The sequence below is a fragment of the Vanderwaltozyma polyspora genome, genomic scaffold (assembly GCF_000150035.1).
Source record: "Vanderwaltozyma polyspora DSM 70294 KpolScaffold1058 genomic scaffold, whole genome shotgun sequence".
Lineage (NCBI taxonomy): Eukaryota > Fungi > Ascomycota > Saccharomycetes > Saccharomycetales > Saccharomycetaceae > Vanderwaltozyma > Vanderwaltozyma polyspora.
The window spans coordinates 58,562-81,884 of record NW_001834669.1 but is presented as its reverse complement, the minus strand read 5'-3'; the positions used below and the strand labels follow the sequence as shown (position 1 = coordinate 81,884).

Below are 23,323 nucleotides of genomic sequence, written 5' to 3'. Positions count from 1 at the left end.
TTGAATCATTAAATTTCTGTCATTTACTGAAGTCCTCTAGATTTAGTTCCATTATTGTTAGTCGAATTAGTCTTAGTGCTACTTCCTTTATCATTCACTATTACATGACTTCTTCGACGTTTATTTGAATACCTTTGTCTCTTCTTGATAGTATCAGTCTTTAATGAAAGTGGTCTCATAACACCATGTAATTTATAAAATAAACCACAGGCATTACATAATGGATTTCCTATTGGATCTCTTCTCCATAGTGGAGTGTTTGTAGTTTTGCAATTATCGCATATCATATCATCGTTATATTGAATTTTATCAGTGGAAAGTGATGCAGTGTCTGCATTCTTGATTGGAATATACATAGTCGTTGATCTGACTTTAAATGTTTTATTTCTCTTTTTTCCATTAATTGGTTTAATATTTGAAACATATTTTTGGATTGGTGATATACTATTAACTAATTTCTTATCTTCAATCCTACTGTTGTGAAACTGTTCATATTCACGATTTTGGAAATTTAAATTAACCTCTGTAATTTTATCAGTTATACTCGTTACTTTATTGTCAACGCTACTCTTGTTCTTGTCGATACTCTTGTTCTTATTACTGTAATTATTGTTATTACTATTAATTATATTACTATTATTATGACTACTATTATGATTATGATTATTATTATGATTATTATAATGATTATTATTATGATTATTATGACTATTATTAATATGATTATTATGACTATTATTATGACTATTATTATGACTATTGCTACTAGTACTACTTTCGTTTGAATTTATATTAGATATCGATGACATATAATTATTTGATGTAAATGCATTTTTTTGGTTAGTTAAATATTTAAGGTTCATGTTTTCATTAGCCAGATTATTTGAATCCATTTTGAGTAATTGATTATATTCATTTATTCCCAAAGGAAATTCTGTATTAGATATGCTATCTGTCTGTAAGCTTGAAGTATCATTTGTCATTACTGGAGTTGGTGCCTGAACCCTGATTGTATCCATATAATCCCTATTGTAATTCCAATTATCATCGAAATTCTTCGAATTGTACAGGTAATTATCTAATCTTGTATCAGGTTCATACCCATTGTTATACTCCGAAGTATAAGGGAATAGGTCGTCGTCGTCGTCATATGTAGTAGCCAGCGCATTAAAGTTTGAATTTGTTAGAAAACTATTTTCAGTGACACTGCTGACATCATTAAAAGTATCAGAGTTAGAACTAGACACCATAGAGTTTTGTAAAATATTACTATTCTTCAATAGATCTTGCAACTGTGAATGCTCCATTATATCTTGATGGTCAATTCTAATTCGATTATTCCTTCCATTGAGATACATCAACCTCCAAGTGAAATTTAATAATCGGTCACGGTGAGGCAGCATAACCCTAGAAGTTGAATATAATTTCCATAATTCTTCCGGTGATGACTCTAGAATTCCTGTCTTAACAAAGCTCATCTGTCATTTAGAGTTGTGTAATATATATGTTAAATATATATAGATGTGATCTTGAAACGTATAGTATAAGCCAATTTGAATTCAATAGGTTCCATCACATTTAAATTAAAAGATGAAAACGAAGTTTGGAATTTTTGATATGTAATCAGATTACATATCAAGTACCTATTAATATATTAAAAGAAATTAAAAAGAACTGACTGATGGTGCCTAAAACCAGTAATAATTGCCCTTAGGAAATTTTTTTGTTTAGCTTAATTCTATTTCGAAATACCTTGGCCCACAACAATAATCTACAAAAACCCAAAATACCATAAAATTTTAAAACATTTTGGAAACTGCAACAACAAAAACAATTAATTGAACTTCAATGGTACCCTATGCAGAACCTCATTAAGATGACGTTTGACATAAATTGATCAATCGATTAAAATGGACGGATTTTTCACCAAGTTAAGTTTATAAAACCCACTTCAAGAAATAACTGATTAACTCAACAAATAATTAAAACTCGATATTAATCCATAAAGGATTATTTTATTAACAAACTCGGCTCTCGAGCACTTCATTGTTCCAATCTATCTATAGTAACTTCCCACTGACGTTTTCAAACATCGCCAATTGGAATCTAGCATGAACCTGAAGATTAGAGAACAAGGAGAAATATAAGACATGTATATACAAACATCTACACACGCACACACGCATAATTGTGTTGCTAGCCATCCATTTCATTTCATTTGATTATATCAACTTTCTTAATTCGGTTCTTCTGTCATCTTAACCGATCTAAGCCAGATGTACCAAGGCACTCTCACCCACTGTTCTATAAATAACTATCGAACCAATTGGTATAAAAGACAGGGCTTGTTCGAAGGTGTCTCTTGACCTCAATTGGGATGGACTTGAAGAGGTGTTTAATGCCAATGAAATTTGATTTGTTGAGGTCTTTCACGACAAATTAAGTAATGTTTTAGCTTAACTAAGACGTCATTTTAAATGTGTGTGTCATGGGCAAAGTTTACCATAGTGGAAGGACTTGATATGTCCTATTCCAAGACAAAGGTGCTTGGGCTACCCAGTTCACCGTTAGCTCGATGTAAGTGTGAGTGTGTGAGTGCTTGATAAGTATCGGAAATCTTTGTATTGATGATAATCTGATAGTTAGTAATATGTATATAATCTCTGTATGGAATGGTGGATGGAGGGGGGGTTTAGTATACCCCCTGGAAGCAGGGAAGCCGCAATTTGGAGGTACAGTGCATTGGCCAAGAGGGAACTCTGTTAGTTCGCTGGTGCATGCAATGCATGGTGAAAAGAAAGAACAAAAAGTAAGTTTGTATGTCCAAACCCATGGCTGTCGTTGAAATAAATGTGTATATCAGCAAAGATGTGGTGTGGCTCTTGGAATCGAAATCGAAATCGATTAGTAATAGCTTAATTTCTTTTACATCGAATAGGAAAGAAGAAAAGAACCACTTTATTTCGAAGCAAGGAAATAGATATCCACTACCATTATTCTCAATTGTAGACTCTCCAATTCTTATCCATCCAGCTTCAATCTTTTATTGGTCCTTCTTCATTCACAATAGGACCACATCACTACTACGTTTCAACTCCAAATCGAGATAAATCGATCAGTAATTGACCGTTTCTCCTCGTTTTAAACCCAAGACGATCGAACAAGAATTCCCCAATTGACGTCAGTGTTACCTCATGGATCACAACATCACATCTTCCACCAAACGCCCAACCTTTCCCTCTCCAACAAACAAAACTGACCCAGCTCGTCCAACCTTACAGCGATGAGCCCTTCTTTCTTTCTTCTTTTAAGTATGTCGTATTTAGTGATGTAGGTTTTTAATCTCGAAATATCATCATCATCACGATATTTGAAAAATTAAAGGTAAGTTTGGGAACTTGACCTTTAAAGCTCAACAATGTTCTTTGATGAGAGTTGGCTTTCTGCAAGGCATTGGAGGGCTGCTGTGGAACATCCGAAGGTGATTGTATAGGTAATCTGTTTGGTATGGTTGAATTTGCTGATCTTTTGGCTGAGGACAAACAGCTGCAGTTTGCCAAAAGCGCAATTGGAAGGTATAAGAGGGACAAGACTCCTGATTTTATTGAGAAGGACTCTCACTACAAGAAAATTGTGGGCAAGATCTCTGCCCAGTCGAATAACTCTTTAACTGGAGGTTTTGGGTTGGCGAACAGGCGTCATATCGTTAATGTCGACGATATTTCGAAGATTAATTACGAGATGATCAAGAATTCACCTGGGAATATGGTGGTCGTGAATGGTGGTTCCGGCAATGAGAGTGATTCAGAGACGAGGTTGGAGAGTGAGGTCAATGGGTTGAAGACAAAACTTTTCAAGAATCATCTGTACTCGTTGAATGAAGATTATTTGAAAGGCGTGGATACGAAAGTATCCGATGCTGCTGCTGCTGCTACTGTTGCTGCTGGCGAGAGTCCTGAAGATATCCCTCTGGAGGACCAATCCAAGTGGTTGAAACAGATTCAAATTGATCTGATAGGCACCTATACTTCCTTGGTGGAGCAGGAGAAAAAATGGTTTGCAATGAAGGAGCTCTTGTTGGATGCCAATGCTGAGTTGGATCTGTTTAGTACCAGAGAGGTTAGGAAGTCGCAACCTAACATTAATATGGGTGAGATGGATATTTCTTCAAACCCATATTCGAATATCAGTACTTTGGTTTTCCACAAAAGAAAGAAGAGAAAGTTGAACATCGAATCTACTAAGTCAACTTGATTTCGTAAAATATAAATATAAGGACAATAAACTCAATGGAGTATTTTCTCTACTAATTCATTTTAAAAAATTTATTGATATATCGTTAATTATAAAGTCTGCTGAAATGGTCAAATACAAGGGAATCCGCATCAGATGTGTTTGAACATTTGTTTGGATATCCAGGAAATTTTATTCCTTCTAAAACTAAACACCTATATTTCTAGAAGGTAGTATGTTATGTAGGTGAACTTTACTAAATTAGAACAGATAGTAGTTTATTTGGTGTGCGGTTTAGCACTGTCTAGTTTTTCATAAAATGTCACCAAACAATCATTATCTGCATACCTATCGGTCGTGAAATTAAGAGACTCTCTAATTTGGAAGCGGTCATCAGAGAGTACCTGGGGGAGAATATAATCCTCTTCAAGTTGTGGTGATATAGGATTGAATATCTGCTCTCTGTATGAGGTGCATTGATACTTTAACTTCCAAAGATCGAGTTCTAGCGTGACAAATTGTTGTTTCGTTGCATTTGTGTCCATAAAGTTTCTCCCATCGTTCAATAGGTATATTCTTTCCAAGATCTGTTTATATTCCTTTGTAATGCTGTCTAGGTTATCCCGAAGTTTGCATTCAAAATGGTTATGATACGGAGTTTTTGCTTGTGGAGAACTACATTCAAAATTTCTAGTTTTATTATTCGAATATTTTTTTACAGAAGGAGGAGTTTCTTTTATGAGCTGTGATTGAAGATATTCTAATTCACTTCCAACGAAATGAATTGAATCTCTTAATGTCGAAGGATATTTAATGATAGGTTTCCTTCTCTTTACCTTTGTCCAGAGTTTCCGTTTGGATTGTATTGGATTAATTCCTGAGAGATGGTGTTCAATAATTAGTTGCTCTAGATCGGAATCCATAGACTCCCCATTTGTTGATGCACTATTTGAATTTAATTCCATGAATTCTATTTGGTGTATGCTTTCGGACTCTTCTTCAATGACATCTAATGAGCATCTATTAATATTTGTCTCTATAGCAGATGCTGGTGACTGACTCTGATATCCGGGCTTTCTTCTATTTGTATCACTTTTCTGAAAGGAAATTATTCTCGAATATAGCTCATGTAGGTAATTTAGGTTTGGACACTGAATATTATGACGTCTAGCTAAGTCCAGTGGTTGTTGTAGAAGCAACTGTGATGGGTAATCTATTCTGTGATAGAAACAATATGCTTCAAATGGTAACCATGTGTAATTGGGGTCGTTGCGGTTGTATTTCATTTCGTTTTCGATAAAGTTCTGATATAGAGTCTCGCTCTTTGGGATCGGTGTTGGTGATGGAGATGCAAACCTGGATGACCCAGATGTTTTGCATTTGTTTAATGAGAATAGGCGTATTAAAGACAATTCTTTGACTAAATCATTGTATATACCCTCGATTGAAGGATTCTGTAGCACATTTGTAATATCATACTGTTTAAATACACAAGATAATACTGTTAATGCAATTTTTGGTATTATTGTATCCCAAACGATATTGGCCATCGATTGACAATCAGATATAATGTCAACTGTCAACCAGTCTGTTTTTCTCAGCTTTGAAACCATGCTTTCAAAGACAGGTTCATTATCAATGAATTCTAATTCAGTCAGTCCTTCAATAACATTTCTTGTAACTAGCTTATTTTCATTGTAATTATTCTTTTGGTAAGAAAGTCCTATATATATATCATAAGCACCAACATTCAATAAGGTAATCATACCCTTTGCAAAACTTTTAAATTTTATATCAGTTAATATAGAGTAAACGAACTTTACAGTTCCTTCAAATATATTAATTACGACAGGTTCTAATTCACAACCGAAATCTGATGATACTAACACTGTGGTTTTCTTGGTGATAAACGGTTTCAATTTACTGACGTTTCTTTGAAGCAAAGGAGGAGACATTCCTGACACGATCAATATATCTATAGTCACCCTAGAGTTTGAATCTTCGATACTATGATGACTAATAAAATCGTTAATTGATTCGAAATAGCTATCTGGTGTGTATTTGTAACCAATATTTTCTTCATCGCACCAGATAATAAATCCATCCTTAGAAACATAGCTTGAGATAAGGATGACAAACGTATCCTCGACACTCAATCTCCATGCCAAAAGATTCAATGAGGGTGTCTCTCCAACTGAATTGAAAGTAGTTTCGTATATAAGTTGTTAGTAATTTGAATTGATATCGTCGTCGTAGCTTGACGGAATATATCTAATATTTTTAATATTCATTACATACTGACCAAAATGACCATCTTATCACTATCATCTTGATTGGTTAATGTCATTTTATCACCTGTGACAAGTCCATCAAGATTCAGATCTCTTAAACTAATGACAGTGTTATGTCTATTAATAGTTTTAGTTAAATCATAACGATTTCGAGTGTCTTTCATCAAATAGGTTTGGGACCATTAACTATTGAATTGTACACAAAGAGCCTTAATTAAAGACGTTAACAAGAAACAAAACAGACAATCCATTTCTAAGATGCTACAATCGATAACATTAAGTATATAATCTTGATATGTACAGTATTTCTATCTATTTTTGGTTTAAGCTTAGCCTATTTGATTTGAATCTGCTCTGCTTGATTGGGTTACCAAGTTCATCGATTGGCTCGATACCTTTGCTTTCGTCACTGTAATCAATTGACATATCTGATAATTTAGAAGTCATATAACTTTTAACACGGTGATATTCCATTGCTACAGATTCATTTAGTTTATCTTGGTTTAGGCCGTAATCATTAATTATTTCGTCGTTTGTTTCGTTGTAGTTATCTGGGATATTGTTTTCTACAATTTCAGTCATTATTTCATTTGAATCACTTTCAGATTCGTTATCGTTTTCATATTTCATAGGGTTATCGATTCTGAAGTTTTCTATTTCTTCTTTTAGTTCATTTACTTGGTCGTTGTATTCTTTGAAGTCCTCGAGTTTTTCTACTAACATTCCTGGATCATCTTCTAGATCATCATCATAAAGACCCAAGGAGTATGCTTTAGCCATTGCATTCATATCTTCTGACAATGCAGAAAAGTCAACGGATGGTATTTTAATGTCTTTTTTCTCTGTATCTTTAATTGCATCTGCAATTTCCTTTGGGAAAGACTTTGAATTGTCGTGTTGTTCGATTTCTGACTGTTCTTTGGGATCTTCTATATCATCAGAGTTTTTTAGGTATTCTTTGATTTCTTTTGAAAGAACTGGCTTGTTAGATTTGACTCTTGGCTTGCTCAACGAATTCATACTCTTGGATAAGTATTTATTTGGATTGGTGTTTTTAGTTTTCTCAGTTTTGTTACCATGAACTTTTGGAACTCCTGCTGTTTCAAGGATGGTTTCAGCATATGATTGGTTTTCTGTTTTACTGCCAGCATTTCGTCTCTTGTCTTTTTTATTACCAAATTGTCTGGGTTCTTTCTTGATGGCTCCGTCAGAGATCGTTAGTGATACATCCTTCTCTATAATATCTGATACGACAGGAACCTCTTTCTCAACTATATCTGATACGACAGGAATCTCTTTCTCAACTATATCAGAAACAGGTTCTTCTCGCTCAACTATATCAGAAACGGCTGGAAACTCCTTATCCACAATATCAGAGATTATAGACCCCTCATTCTCTTTTATTTCAGTTATAATATTTTCTTTTTCAACAATATCTGGCATAATATTCTTGCTTTTATTAATATTTCTTGATCTGAAAGAAGATAACTTCTTTTTACCTGTAACAATCTTATTGTCTACATTTAACTTGGAATCTGGTTCCTTTTCAACAATGTCATTTACTGCACTTATTCCCTTCTCGATGACATCTTCCTTAGCCAAATCATCTTTATGGACTGATTTCCTGCCCAATTTAAATCTGGATACCCTGTTCTTTCTCTTTGCTTGTGCCTCCTCTTCTTCTTTTTTATATTCTTCTGCAATCTCATTTAGATATTTGTCATGTATTTCATCTGGGCCTAATACACCTATCATCTTTGCAAACAACTCACTATCGAACTCTTCCTTTGTCAATGGCTCATTATCTTCAAAGTCTGCTCCAGACATAGCACCTTGGTATCTTGGAAAGTTATGTGTATTCTTTTTTGTCTCTTCTTTCATGTTTTCAACTTCATGTATGTCCAGAGATGCGGCAAACCCAACTGACTTCTTTGCTTTTTTCTTGCCTTTCTTTCCTGATTTTAGAATCGACTTGGCTTTGCTTTCTTGAGTTTTTGATGCTTCCTGTGCTTCTTGTTCAGACTTCTCAGGCTCTATTGAAGCATTTTCAGCTCTTAGTTTATTGATTTGTGCCATAAAGGAGGATTGTGCTGCAAACCCAGGAATCATAGAGTATCCGGTGGTATTATCAAGATCGTCGTCGTCGTCATCTTCATCTTCATCGTCAGAGTAATAGTACTTTTCGTTTTCAAATGCATCATAATCATAAGTTATATCGTCACTATTCACCACACCATTATCCAACTCGTCCTGTTCATCCATCTGTTCAACAAGGTCAGCAAAGGTGTACATATCACTAGAATCCATATTTTGGTTAAATTTGGATTGTTTTCTGTCCATATTATCTTGATTATCTGCATCAATGTTGGGAACTTCATTCACTTCCTTAGTCAACTTCCCTCTTAAAGTATCTTCAAATGACGGGCCTGACTCTGAGATCACTTCTGTTTTTGCTGCTTCTTCTGCTTCTGCTTCTGCCTCTGTTGTTCCTGATCCTGTTTCTCCATCCAAATCTAAACCAGAACTACCATTCTTATTAGTAGGTGTTACAGAACTACTGATGACATTCCCATCCTCGTCTAATTCTTCTCTGATTTCCATCGGTTGGAATCCATCGCTGTAATCCATCTCTTCAGAATTCTCACCGCCCATCCCTTCAGAACTCTTCACAAACAGCTCCAAATTGCTCAAAGTCTGTTTTGACTCAGCAATCTTGCCGTCAAACTGAACCATAGCCTCCTCCATCAACTTTAACTTCTCATCCAAGAATATCAAGATCTCTTCTCGACTTTTTTCAACGTAGTACTCATACCCAATATTCAGAAAAAGCTTGCTCTCCCCAATTATAACCTCTCCAAAAACCATACCACCAGAAGCAGTACCATCTGAACTATCACCTGAATCACCACCATGAGACACAACTTTGTCTCTAACCTCCAAATAATGTCCTTTTTGGTCTTCCAGAAAGGCCCTCTTCTCTTCCAAACTTCTAATTGTCCTAGGAACACTCTCCAAAAAACCTCTCAACTCAGAACTTACTTCACTCATACCTAAATAATTCCTCTTAGCCACTTGGGATACCTTTCAAACCTCTAAATCCTAATAAAACCATCCTTATCAACTTCTAAACCTTTGAAACTTTTTCAACCTCATCGCTGATATATTTTTTTTCACTATTAATTTTTCATTAGAAATCAGCATACTTAAAGGATTTAATAAATATCAACACTTTTAAAACAGGACAAATATGCAGTTATTGGTATGATCCAATGCGATTCGCCAGAAACTGAGTGTGGGACTGGATTGTAGATGTTTAGCTTGTGTAGATTCAATTTTATTTCGTTTCTGGATGTCTTGTATCAGGGGTAAAACCGCAGAATGTGAAGTTTTGTTATCCATTAAAGGTCATTTAAGACTGAAAAAATTTGGTTAATATTCTTGAAACTTATTGGTAGGAGGAGAGGGAGGACTTGACTTTGTAATGGAGACAGATTGTACTGTTATTTTGTAAAGGAAGTGTCGTTTGTTTGGTGTATAAGTTTTTATATTCTCTGACTTTGGCAATTTTTCAATTTAAAAGAGTGAAAAATTATTTGAAGAAGTTTACCTTTACAGCTCATCGATACTTGAAGGAAGGTTTTAAAAAGAGGTATTGATCTGTAAGGATTGTGTTGTTGGTACTAGGAGAGTGTATTAATCTGTATATTTCCTTTGAACTTGTGGATAGAAGTGGATTATATTTGGTGGTTTCATTGTTTGTTATTAAGATCCCTTTTCCGTTTCCAGGTTTCATGGTAAGTGGGAGAGGTATTGAATCGTTGGATAGATCTGGTGGGTTGGTTGGCGAGGAGCAACTACTGACTCAAGGTGTCAGTGTACTTGACAGTGATCTCGATATAGTTTCCGTTGTTCCCAAGATGAGAGGTGCCAGGAAATTCAGGTTGGTATCGTTTGTGGGAATTTTATTCGTTGTGATCACAACGTTGGTGACTGTGATGACACCCTTTAGAGGAGCTGATTCACCTCAGTGTAGACCTATATATATGTATCCTTCCTATGCAAGTATCGATGGGTTTGACGAGAGGTATAACAGGTTGGCCAAGAAATACCATCTGTTCCTGTACAGGGAGCAAGGTAAGGATAGGGTCCCGATAGATGGTAATGAAATCCAGCTAGATGGTATACCTGTTTTGTTTATTCCTGGAAATGCTGGTAGTTACAAGCAAGTTAGATCTATTGCAGCTGCTTGCAGTAATTTGTATTTTGAAGGACTGGATACTATTGATAATAAAGACGTCAAGAATTTAGATTTCTTCTCTGCTGACTTTAATGAGGACTTTACTGCCCTGCATGGTAGAACCATGTTGGATCAAGCTGAATATTTGAATGATGCTATTCGTTATATTCTATCCCTGTATGAACAGGCTCAGGGTTATTCTGGTCCTAAGCCAGAGTCAGTGGTAATAGTGGGACATTCTATGGGTGGTATCGTTGCAAGAGTAATGCCAACTTTGCAGAATTACATCGAAGGTTCAATTAACACAGTATTCACTTTATCATCACCTCATGCTGCAGCTCCTGTGACGTTCGATGGTGATATTCTGAAAGTTTATCAAAGAACTAACGATTTTTGGAAATCTCAATTCGAAGACAATGGTTCAAACTTTTCCAAAAATGTTTCTTTGATATCTATCACTGGCTCTATTCTTGACACTGTTTTACCTTCTGACTATACAACCGTTGAGGACTTTCTGCCAGAAGGAAATGGTTTCACTACTTATACAACAACTATACCTGGAGTTTGGTCACCAATAGATCATTTGGCTATTGTATGGTGTGATCAGTTGAGAAGAGTCATGGCCAGGATTTTACTAGAAATAACTGATGTCAATTCTCCAACAAAGGTCAAGTCATTGCAAGAACGAATGTATATATCTAGAAAATATTTATTATCTGGCTTAGAAAATCAGCGTAATGCTTTGCAGAATTTAGAGAGGGCCTCAGTTGATTTTAAGAAATTTGAGGAGTCAGAACTAAGAAATGCAATCAAACCGTCGAGTGGTAACTCAATTGAGCTTAGAGGTCCAGAAGCTATTGCAACAACAAATTATATCCTGTTTGAAAAACCTTCTGAGGGAGAAACTTCCAAGTTTTTTTCTATGATATCAACTATCGAAGATCTGGAATTATACATGTGTAAGGAATCCACCCCAGAAACTGATGAAGATTCCAAGAAATATTTGAATTGTATGAAAGCTACAGAACTTTTAGTTCGTGCACCAACTGAATATACAGATCCAGATTCTGAAGAAAATGTTAATGAATATAGAATCTTTAAGTGGAACTTCTCTAAGAATTCTGAGTTTACTAAGGTCCTGATAGTATTACCAACGAGAGACTTGGATTCAAGAGAATTTATTTCTGCTAAGGTTCAACAGAAACCAGTTATGAGTTATGACTCCCCATCGTTATTGAAATCATTATTCTATTCTGCTAGTTTCGGCTCTAAAATGGATTCCAATTCATATATAATCAATTTTCCATTATGGGATTCATTAGTATCCTATAGAATTAGAGCAAAATTGGTTTCTGGTAATCATGAAAATATTCTTTTTAAGCCATTTATTCGACAATGGATTGAAGAACCGTATGAAACAAAGTGGCACGCAGAGATATTTGACCATGATGTTGATATATCTATGCATAGTATTGCACCATTTGTTCCATACCAGGAAACACATCCAAGATCATTGAACTTAGAAGTGTTTGTCCCACCTAATACAGAATTAATTTTTGCGATGAGGATAAACTGGTTAATGACTCTTAAAAGATTGTTTTTGAGATATAGATTAGCAGTAGGTTCTTTTCCTGTATTCATTTTAGCATTGTCAATGGCTTACCAGTTTTATTGGTATAACAAAACTTCCACTTACATGGATCTAAAGACTGCTACAGGCCATTTGATCCAAAAATTCGGATTACCAATAATACTGTTCCTAATTGTATTGAATCCTATCTGTAATAATAGGTATTTTCAAATGTTATTATATGCTATTGATCCGATTGGATTGAACAGTCCAACTTTAGTATATGGTAATCATATTGATAATAATCCATACTATTTGGGATTAAGATCGGTCTCACTTTCAATATTAGGTCCATTTTTTTTCATAATGACTGTTGGTGTCCTGACCTTACTATTTGACATTTTCGGTACAATAGAAAAGTTATTGAAATTGATTAGGAATACGATTTTAAAGAATTATCTTACTTCTAAAATATCAGCAAAACCATTGAAATTTGATAGGAAGAGGTTTACCACTTCTTTCTTCCTGCTGATTTTGACGTTATTCTATATCCCTTATCAATTAACATTTGTTATCATATTTATTATACAAATTGCAACATGGGTTCGTTCTATTCTATTTATTCCAGATACAGTTGTAGGTGTTTCTAATATCCGTAACTACAATTTAAGTTTGCTATTCGTATTTATTTTTGTCACCATGATTAATGCCCCAGTTGTAGTTGTATTCATGCATAATGTAGCAATTAGATGGGAAACTCCATTCAGATCACATCATAATATTATGGCAATAATACCTATGATACTTCTAGTTGGTTTAAACTCTACATTTAATATTCCAAAATTCAAAAGTAATCGTATTTATGATGGTGGAGCAGTGGTTGGTCTATTGCTGTATCTGAGTCTTTTCAGTTTAATTTATGGTATCAGAAATATGTATTGGATACATTATATTGTAAATTTTATCTGTGCATGGCTTTATTTTGGATCACTACATTCTATTTAAAGTCATTATTAATTAAAACGACATTAGGATGATGATGATAATAAATGTATATGTAGTGTATATAATGTTTATATCCTTGTATTAAAATATAATTTCCCTCGCATAAAATTATTGTTTCTGAAATATTAATATATTAGTTGTTTTTTACTTATTATGTTATATACCTATGAAGTCCTTGTGATATCGTTACTACTGCTTTCAAAATCAATGTCAGTAGCTTCAAAAAGAGTGTATGATGCTTCTTTTTCAATTGGTGTACCCACGCTTACTGGGTATAACCCAGGTGATCTTCTTGTATATTTAGTGACTATTGATGGTTCCATGTTTTGTGATAGCAAACTTATTGCTGTCCCTTCTTCACTTGATTTTGGCCCTGAGAAATCAGTATTCAAAGATGTAGGTTTACTTGAATTGTTTAGAGACGAAGCCCACATTGAGGACAATGGTAATGACAATACCACGATCAGATTTCCGATGATTATTAATTGATCAGTATGCATATCCTCTCTCAAACTGTATGATAGAATAAATAAGATAGAAGGAATTATTAATGTTTGAGTCGACATGATTAATAGGATGTGAAAACTATCGAATTGCTTCAAACCTAAGTAACGTCTTGTTCTAATTGCTGCCACCAGCTTCAATATAAGTATCAGCGTTAGCATATTAATTGATGATGCAAGCAATATTGTAGAAATGTTAAAGTATTTCCTTTGGTTTGGGTCATATTCGTTATTGTATAATTTTATTGTACCGTTAATAGCAGTAAGCATGTACATACCAAAGGTGGCTAAACCCAATAATGAACCTAGAGTGATGAAATAATTAGCCAACTTACCATAGTTTGTACCAGCGAATATCACTTTTATTTGGAAAATAAGAGATAATTCTATGCAAGCTACCAAAGCTACTTGGATAAAATCAGTAGCTCCATAAATATGAATGTCATTTCTTGTAAGCAGTTGTTGGAACCCTGTTAGAATGAAAGTAACTGAACCGTACCTTGAAAGCAGGTACCTAAAATAAAGACCAGAATGCATTATCATGAAGACCAGACAACATTGGTTGGTAATGAAAATTCTAGATCTTTTATTTTTGGAAATCAACCACATTGCTACCAACATCAGGAAAGCAGCACCACATCTGACACCAAATAAGATACCTTGTGTGACCTTCTTGTTCACTATCGTCTGGAGTTCATCAAAAGTTATGTATGTATTATTACCATAGATGGATGTGTAATAAATTAAACTTTCACCAGGGTCATAACTGGAATCGTAAAATAAATCGATTAGCGGTGGGTGTGATTGGGAACTCATATGTTCTTAGGTTGTTCTCGATATTCCTGGAGCAAACCTGAACTCTTGGTGAGCATACTTTAGTTCTCAAATATTTCAAAATTTCATCACTCTCGTATTATATACCCTCTCCCTCTCGATCGATGAGCATTGATGGATTGTTATTAATGGAAAAAACAAAACGAATAATTCATTATCTCGAAAGCAAACGCTCAATTCAAATGGTCCACCAACTCAACTCACCACTGGGCCTATTGGTTTGTTTACTGAACCTCAAATACCTTCCATTGGCATTGCTTCGACATTTACAATAGTTAAAACTTTTTCACTTTCGATACTCCTGCGTAGATCTCTAGGCAAGAGCTCTCGTAATTACCACATTGGGACATCGTTCGAAGGATTCGAAAATACCTGGACAGCTGTAAAAGTAACTCAGAGTTGAATGGGCCTCCGCCAAGTGGTCTCCTGTAGTTCGAATAGCAGAGGTGAGTTGGCCGGATTGCCCACACCATCCCGTTTAAGATTAAGAATTAAGCATAATTACCTACAATCCATTTCAGACGTTCCTAAAGTGGGTAATTTAGTCTTGGCCCCTCGTTCTCGCAAAGCCAAACGATGGGAAATGTTCAACTTTCAAATCCTTCCCATTCTAATCCATGTCCTCTCTTCCCCCAGTCTCTCCATCATGAATGCAGAAACTCAAGACACTATATTGTGGGATATTGTTCTTCTCGTACCAGTAAAAAAAAAACAGAGTTACTCTCTTCTCTGTATCTGGCTCACACACACATACATTTCAGAAATCAACGTCTCTTTCACTCTCTTTCTTGTCCAGAGGAAGTCTATTCAACATACTATACCACCTCATTCCTGGCCATCCTTTCATTATATAATGAATTCAAGAATTCACAATTGTCTTGCCTTGGCTCTTGCTGACGATTCAGGTCAAAATAAACCTTGATCCCATCATCTAATCAAAACGAAAAAACAAACACTAGAGACCCACGACACAAATGATCATCATCAACTTGTAAATGTCCCTTTTAACATACACACTTTAGCTTGAGTCTGGCCAATGTCAATGGCTCATTGCTATTATAAATGTGTCAAATTTTTCAATATATTCAAAATAGGTCCAATTTGAGCTCATCGCGGAATTAATGATATAAAAAGATATCGAATAGTAATCAAACATCAAGTTTATTCAGCAAGACAAGAGTTGGCCAAGAGACATACAGTTGCTAATTAGGTGTCTTAGTTTTGCTTTTAAGGTGTTGCATTGGTTTTGATTTTTGATTTGGTTCGTTTTCCCGAGGTTTTGAAGTGAGATGGATTTGATTTTAGAGGTTGCTGATACGTTTTTATTGGATCACGTTTACGCAAAAGTATTGCCTACTTCCTTGGCTTCGTATGTGCCAGTTGAGTTGATGAACAAGTTCAATTTGAACTCAGGTATGGCCAATGCTACTATGTTGTTGGATCATTTGAATTCCAATCGTGAATCAAGGGTTTGTAGTGAGGTATACGGTTATACACCATATTTGACTGATATGACTATGACTAGTTTCCAATCTTTGTTACCACGTAGTAACATGTTGAGGGAGTTTCTATCTGTGTGGATGATTGTTACTGTCTTTGGATGGCTTTTGTACTTTTCCGTGGCCTATTTCAGTTATTTGTTTATTTTTGATAGGTCTGTATTTAATCATCCTCGTTATTTGAAAAATCAAATGATGTTAGAGATTAAATTGGCTACTTCTTCTATCCCTTGGATGTCCTTCTTGACTAGTTTCTGTTTCTCTTTTGAGTTGAAAGGTCACTCAAAGTTGTACACCGTTGTGGATTTTGAAAAGAATGGGTTACGTCAAATATTCGGTGAAATAGTATTGTTCATTCTATTCACTGATTGTGGTGTCTATTTAGCACACAGATGGTTGCATTGGCCAAGAGTTTACAAGGCTTTGCACAAACCACACCACAAATGGTTGGTCTGTACTCCTTTTGCCTCACATGCGTTCCATCCTGTCGATGGTTACATCCAATCTTTGCCTTACCATATCTACCCATTATTGATGCCATTAAACAAGTATCTGTACTTGTTCTTGTTCACTTTCGTTAACTTCTGGACCATCATGATCCATGATGCCAACCACATGTACAACAATCCTTATGTTAATGGTACTGCTTGTCACACTGTTCATCATTTGTACTTCAACTATAACTACGGTCAATTCACTACTTTGTGGGATAGATTGGGTGGCTCATACAGAAGACCTGAAGATGAATTATTCGATCCAGATATGATGAAGGACAAGAAATCTATTGAGGAACAATTGAAGAGAGTTGACGCAATGCAAAAAGAAGTTGAAGGTGATGATGAAAGAGAGTATAATTCTGATAATAATGCTTCTGAAAAGAAGAATAACTAAAATGCTCCCATGGGGAATAACTACTCTGTAAAATCTCAGAAGCTAGAAAAGGCTTTTCATATAAATATTCTTTATACATGAAACATTATGTTTATAAAATGACATTAATCTACACAGTATACATACATACTATATTAAGTTAATTAAACTGGCAATGGGAATTCAGCTGTCCAGTTATATATATCTTGTTTCAATGAAGCTAAGTCAGCACTGCTTTCATCAACCTTGGCCTTGAAGTCCTTTAATTTGTTAGCATCCTTTGGTAAAGACTGTTGAATGTTTCTAGCAAATTGGACAGTTTTGTCAATGTAATCGACAATTCTCTTGAAATCTTGTTCACCCATACCTCTAGTAGACATAGCTGGAGCACCAACACGAATACCACCTGGAACAAGGGCAGACTTGTCACCTGGGATAGAGTTCTTGTTCAAAGCAATATTAATCTTTTCACAGACATATTCGACACGAGCACCATCAACACCTTGCTCTCTTAGGGAAACCAAGACCATATGAGAGTCAGTACCATCCGAAACCAATCTGTAACCCAACTTCTTGAATTCTTCTTCCATAGATTTTGCATTTTTCAAGACTTGTAATTGATATTCCTTAAATTCTGGAGAAGCAGCTTGCTTTAGGGCAGTAGCCAAAGCAGCAATGGTATGGTTATGTGGACCACCTTGGTGACCTGGGAAGACAGAGAAGTTGATTCTGTTTTCCAAGTCGTATGGAACTTCTTTGCCAGTCTTTTGGTTAATAGATCTAATACCTCTTCTGAAAAAGATCATAGCACCACGAGGACCTCTTAAAGATTTGTGAGTAGTAGTGGTAACGATATCAGCGTATTCGAATGGAGATGGAATGACACCAGCAGCAATTAAACCTGAAATGTGGGCCATGTCTACCATCAAGTAAGCACCACACTTGTCAGCAATCTCTCTCATTCTCTTGTAGTCAATTAAACGACAGTAGGCAGAAGTACCAGCAACCAAAATCTTTGGTCTATACAAGATAGCATTCTTTTCTAAAGTTTCGTAATCAATAATACCAGTTTCAGGGTCAACTCTGTATGGGAATGATTCGAAGTATGTAGAAACAGCAGAAATAGATCTATGCTCAGTAGCATAACCATGAGACAAATGGCCACCATCTGGTAAATATAAACCCATCAATCTATCGTGTGGCTTCATCAAAGCTTGGTACACTTCCAAATTAGCAGGTGAACCAGATAATGGTTGAACATTGACACCCCAACGATCTGAAGTCAAATGGAAAGCCTCTAATGCTCTTTGTTGACATAACAACTCAATACGATCAATGTGTTCATTACCACCATAATAACGAGCACCTGGATAACCTTCAGAGTACTTGTTAGATAATGGAGTTCCTAAAGCATCGAAAACTGAAGTTGAAGTGAAATTTTCAGAAGCAATCAAATCAATGAAATGCTGTTGTCTGTCAATTTCATCTTTAACAATAGATTCCAATTCAGGATCAGTCTCACGTAAGTGAGATTGTAACATTAACTTATGGGAATCAGATAAAGCGTAAGGCATTGTTCTAAAGAGTTTTAAATTGGGTGATCGATGATGATCTGGTCAACTGCACACTGTAGATTGTAAAAACACTAATTGAGAAACTGCTATTCCATCACTCTCCAGAAATGATACCTCCTTTTTATACCATTTGGGGGCCTATCAACAGAGTCATGGTGAGGTTTATCTTGAATATTATTTCTGTATTGTAAAGTTGGTTCGGTTCAAGCGTATCAAATTATCAAAACCATTCTGTTTGACATCTGACTGCATAATGTGACTCTGAAACGATATTAAAAGACCTTTATAGCTTCTTGACTCTAGAAATGAACAGGGTCAGTTGAGTTTAGACAATGTTGGTAATGATAACTCTTTAACATCATCAGTGTTAGTTAATACACATCATTCTCACTCTTCTTGAACAACATGTTGAAGTCATCTCACGTTGTGTTGTCAAGTTTCTCTCTTATGCTATGCCATCTCACTTTATTTTATTCTCATGGTGAAGGAAGGGTCATTAACTTAGAGAACCATGTCATATCATTGCATATCATTACTGTTGCCATCATCTAACTGAAGCTATATTGATTCATTTAACTACTATTATAGGTAAAACAGCATGTGAACCAGACAGGATCCAATTTGAACGTTTGGCTCTTAGCAATAGTTGGAGTTATTGTTAGATTGTGTGCTTATAGATTGCTTCTTGATAGATATTGGTCTTGCTCTTGCCAAATTAGCAGTTTTAATAGGATCAATCGATATTGCTCTATAATTGCACAAGATGAGCTCTATCCTTGTTAATAAGATTTATGAGGGTATGGCAAGTAAGATGATTATGTGGACTTGGAAGGTGGTTTAAGTACTGTTGGATTTGCCTAAGTTCAAGGTTGGAGATATCCCCAATGTAAGGTATTCTTTAAGTTGATGACGGTAGAGTAAGTCTTTGGTTAAGTTGAAGAATTGGAGAATTGCAAAGTAAGGTCACTGAAAAAACTTGTGAGATGACTTTAGTTTGCTTGTATTTTAATAGTTTGTATTTTAAACCTGAAATCGGTGATCAAAGATTTATGATCAAAGATTGATATACAGAATTGATAAACTTTTGTAACATATAGGTGTTTCAGCTCTTGTTTTGAAGATACTTCAAGATAGTGTACACCTTCGGGGCAAATTAATAGAACCAAAGTAACACCAGTCTAGCTATTGATTGGTTACCAGAATCTATAAATAACAAAGTTTCTCTCAGGGCTAGAATTGACTAGATTCACGGAATCAGATGTTTTCTTAAAATAGACAATCTTACTCTATTCGAGATTCATAATCTGGTATGCAGTTGTTGCATCATTTGCAGCAAACCGTTTAGAAGACACGTTGAATTACCAAAAAGGTAGAAGCATGTATCTCTACAGGAATCGTATCCTGAAGAGGTATTTTGTAGGGATGTTAAAGTTGACGTCCCTTTAACTTTGCAATGATCTACGATGTGTACCTAGTTGTGCAATGAAAGTAGTATGGTATACTTTAACTGTCAGGTATTTTGATACCATATGGAGAATGTTTTATTTCTGTTGGATAAATAGCCAGCCATCGTAAGTAATCTGATAGAGGTGTTGACTGTATGCTGTTTGTTGTTTATTCTTCACGGTATCTGAGATGAATACTGCACAATTCATTGTATCCACTTAGGCTAATTGAGTTTTCACCTCGCATTGCAGTCTCAGGTGTATGGTAATAGAGTATCATGCTAAATAAGGTATACAAATTTTTATTTTGATTTCATTGTTTCCTTTTCTGGCTTTGAATTCAAACCTTGATGTCAAATAAACTTTCGAATTGCGACGTTGAGTGTTTTCGTGATTTATATTGCTTGAGGTCATCTCGATTGTGTTTCGGCTGGAGTTTTTTGGTATTCTTAGTTGTCAACAGACAAGTGGGAATGCCAACAAAATGAGCCATTAAAGTGTGATGAAATGCTAATCCAAGTACTTAAGATATTGTTCGGTTTTAACTAATACGGGTAAGCAATTGTATCAGTTAACATAAACAGGTTGGATAAAGATATCCATCAGGGTCACCTGACCCTGGCCTTTTGCTTCTTGCTGGATGTATTCGTCTTCAAGTATAATATGCAGTCCTTTGGCACGTGATATTGGTGTGAAGACTTTTCGATGCATTATCTAAAGTTAAAGATGCAGTAACAGTTTCTTGAACAAGTGATATTTCTAGATCATCACAATGGACTTGGCACTCTAAGGCACGGCTCGGAGATAACTCTACCGGCCCCAGATATATATCTAATGAACATTCAATTTAAAGGGAATACAAAACTCTGTTCTGAAATTTGATAAATATATATCCTTTCGAAGAAATGTCGATTAACTATGTATTAATTAATTAATATATTACTATGCATGGGGCTCACCCCGCTGTCCAGTGAGCTGGACTGACTATATAAAATGGATTGGCTAAGTGCTGGTGTGAACTTGCCATTTAAAAAAATACCGGGAACGGACTAAAGCCGGTCACGTTATTGCACGATCTATAAAACATAAGGACGCTTTGAACATGTTCAAAAGAAATAGAACAAATTACACATGTGACCTCGAGTCACATTATAGCGTCAGAGGTGAATCATGATATAGTTCGGTGCCAGCACCCAAAAAGCTACTAGCCGATGAAGCCGGCGACAGTAATGCAGCAGTTTGGTCCCATGGCCAAATCCAATCATCTGTAACCATGTGGGACTCTGACATTAAACCTGTAACATATTGTTCTTGCTCCTGCTTAACGACAATTGGAGGTTCGGCATCGAAACGGTTGAACTCATAGGTTTGTGAAGATGGAACCAAAGATTCATCAGAAGCCTTAATTACCACTGAATCGATTGGTGTGGTTGCAGTGGAGGTAGCGGCAGTTCCAGTAGCAACACCGCCATTGGAGTTTATCAAGGTATCTAAAGAAGAATCAAAACTAGATACGGAGTTAGCCAGAACAGAAGAGGAAGCGCTGCCACCCAAAGTAGCATCGCCACACAATCTACGGTACTCTTCTAGTACTGATAAGGAATGTTGGTCACCAAAGGCTTGTTCAACATCGACAGAGCCGCGAAACAACAACTGTTCCAGCAGTTGTAACTTGCGTTCAACATGTTGCAAATACAACTTCTTACGTTCACGAGACTCCTGAGCTGCTCGACGATTACGAAGAATACGCTCAATACGCTTCTTTTCTTTTTCTTCTGGTGTCTTAGCTCTCTTACGGACAGTCTTGTTTTGCATCGACATAATTAAAAGTGTGTGTATAAATGCTAAATCTATGAAAGGTTCTAATCGTGGATCACTTAGCAAAAAAAAAAGATAACCTGATGTTTTTTTCTTTTGAGTTTGGTGTCTCTAACAGGCAAAGGATCTACAAAACTAATTCTAACTGGATAGATAGGCTCTATATATATATATAATTATAAAATATCAATGGTAAAACTCTTTCACAATGAATTATCCAAAGATTTTCATGTTACAGCCCAAGTATTTATATCTCAACAGGGACTGGCAGCTTTTTTTCCAGCTCGAGACAACGTCGACGAGCTGAAATGCACTAATTTGATCGGTTGCGCTGCAGAGTTTTCTGTATACAGGAGCCCACCATCGCGTTCAGGCATGCATAGAATTACACAGAAGCATAGAGAGAACTGTCAACAGCTATGAAAATCAGAAATACAGCCAAACTAATTTGGCAAAACTTTGGAGTTGTATCTGTGGTGTTAGGATTCATATCTGAGAGAGAGGAAAATGAGCTGAGCATCTCGAATGAAAGCCTACGAGAATAGACCAGATATAAAGAGGGGAGAGTAACCAAAAGAGAGAGAGGGCGAGAGGGAGAGAAACTAAGAAAAAAAAAACATAAAAGAAACATAGTGAAAGATGGGACAGGCAGTCAGGGTCTGCGTCCTTCGGAAACGGAAGAGCCAAGACGGGCTTGGCATTTCTCCGGTCAAAACTTGCTGTAGGGAGATCCCCAAAAAAAGAAAACACAAAAGATTTCGCTTCACCGCTTCTTCCCCTAGCTGGGTTATTGGACATGGAAGAAACGCTACGGCGGGCCCACTGGGAACCGGACCGAACCGAGACGGGTAAAGGTGTAGCTTCCACACTCTCTTATCTAAGCTTCCTGCAACAAGGGGGCATCCGACAATGCCGCATGGTGGGAAAGACAAATGCACGCATGTAAATATGCTGAAAATTTTGCATTACCTATTTTTTCTTGTGTGCTGTTTGGTCTTGTTTGTCCCAGAAGAAAGTCAAAAAGAAACACGCAAAAAGAAATGGAACGAGCGGAAAGTCAATAAGTATCGGTGTAGCAGGATGCAATGCTCTGCACGTGCTGCCTTCTTTCTCTCAAGCCCAAACACACATTCCTGAGGTGCGTCGCTTGCGAATCCACCGCGAGGGATTTTTCAACTAAGGGATGGCAGTCATCTGGTAGAAGAAGCAGAAAAACAAAGCGAGAGTCGCGTTCCCGTGATAGAGTTGGCAAAGATGAATCGGGACAGTAAATGGCGTAAGAAGGGAAAATAGGTAAAAGCAACAAAACGAGAAATGGAAAATGGAAAAAGGAAAATGGAAGAGGGAAAAGTGGAATGTAATAAACTGCTGTATATGCAAATACAGAAAAAATAGAGTCAATCCGAAACTTGAGGGGGCATGGAGGGAAGAGAAGCCCAGTAAA

At 36.0% G+C, this 23,323-nt stretch overlaps 9 protein-coding genes across 9 annotated transcripts; 3 read left to right on the top strand and 6 right to left on the bottom strand.

The window, feature by feature from the left end:
* Nucleotides 1-23: 23 nt before the first annotated feature.
* Nucleotides 24-1,478, bottom strand: GAT1 (Gat1p; the record flags this gene model as incomplete). The annotated part of the gene is made up of 1 exon (XM_001645298.1): nucleotides 24-1,478. One exon carries the CDS (start codon nucleotides 1,476-1,478, stop codon nucleotides 24-26), a length of 1,455 nt encoding a protein of 484 aa, XP_001645348.1.
* A 2,029-nt stretch (nucleotides 1,479-3,507) lies between these two features.
* On the top strand, nucleotides 3,508-4,254 carry IES3 (Ies3p; the record flags this gene model as incomplete). Its single annotated transcript, XM_001645297.1, has 1 exon — nucleotides 3,508-4,254. The coding sequence occupies one exon, from the start codon at nucleotides 3,508-3,510 to the stop codon at nucleotides 4,252-4,254; it is 747 nt and encodes a 248-aa protein (XP_001645347.1).
* A 257-nt stretch (nucleotides 4,255-4,511) lies between these two features.
* Kpol_1058p25 (uncharacterized protein) lies at nucleotides 4,512-6,688 on the bottom strand (the record flags this gene model as incomplete). The annotated part of the gene is made up of 2 exons (XM_001645296.1): nucleotides 4,512-6,427; nucleotides 6,532-6,688. The coding sequence occupies 2 exons, from the start codon at nucleotides 6,686-6,688 to the stop codon at nucleotides 4,512-4,514; spliced, it is 2,073 nt and encodes a 690-aa protein (XP_001645346.1).
* Nucleotides 6,689-6,836: 148 nt separating this feature from the next.
* BUD27 (prefoldin-like protein) lies at nucleotides 6,837-9,572 on the bottom strand (the record flags this gene model as incomplete). The annotated part of the gene is made up of 1 exon (XM_001645295.1): nucleotides 6,837-9,572. One exon carries the CDS (start codon nucleotides 9,570-9,572, stop codon nucleotides 6,837-6,839), a length of 2,736 nt encoding a protein of 911 aa, XP_001645345.1.
* A 743-nt stretch (nucleotides 9,573-10,315) lies between these two features.
* Nucleotides 10,316-13,336, top strand: BST1 (Bst1p; the record flags this gene model as incomplete). The annotated part of the gene is made up of 1 exon (XM_001645294.1): nucleotides 10,316-13,336. The coding sequence occupies one exon, from the start codon at nucleotides 10,316-10,318 to the stop codon at nucleotides 13,334-13,336; it is 3,021 nt and encodes a 1,006-aa protein (XP_001645344.1).
* Nucleotides 13,337-13,500: 164 nt separating this feature from the next.
* Nucleotides 13,501-14,655, bottom strand: Kpol_1058p22 (pheromone mating factor receptor; the record flags this gene model as incomplete). Its single annotated transcript, XM_001645293.1, has 1 exon — nucleotides 13,501-14,655. One exon carries the CDS (start codon nucleotides 14,653-14,655, stop codon nucleotides 13,501-13,503), a length of 1,155 nt encoding a protein of 384 aa, XP_001645343.1.
* A 1,307-nt stretch (nucleotides 14,656-15,962) lies between these two features.
* On the top strand, nucleotides 15,963-17,063 carry ERG3 (C-5 sterol desaturase; the record flags this gene model as incomplete). The annotated part of the gene is made up of 1 exon (XM_001645292.1): nucleotides 15,963-17,063. One exon carries the CDS (start codon nucleotides 15,963-15,965, stop codon nucleotides 17,061-17,063), a length of 1,101 nt encoding a protein of 366 aa, XP_001645342.1.
* Nucleotides 17,064-17,206: 143 nt separating this feature from the next.
* Kpol_1058p20 (serine hydroxymethyltransferase) lies at nucleotides 17,207-18,616 on the bottom strand (the record flags this gene model as incomplete). The annotated part of the gene is made up of 1 exon (XM_001645291.1): nucleotides 17,207-18,616. The coding sequence occupies one exon, from the start codon at nucleotides 18,614-18,616 to the stop codon at nucleotides 17,207-17,209; it is 1,410 nt and encodes a 469-aa protein (XP_001645341.1).
* A 2,594-nt stretch (nucleotides 18,617-21,210) lies between these two features.
* Nucleotides 21,211-21,882, bottom strand: Kpol_1058p19 (uncharacterized protein; the record flags this gene model as incomplete). The annotated part of the gene is made up of 1 exon (XM_001645290.1): nucleotides 21,211-21,882. The coding sequence occupies one exon, from the start codon at nucleotides 21,880-21,882 to the stop codon at nucleotides 21,211-21,213; it is 672 nt and encodes a 223-aa protein (XP_001645340.1).
* Nucleotides 21,883-23,323: the final 1,441 nt, after the last annotated feature.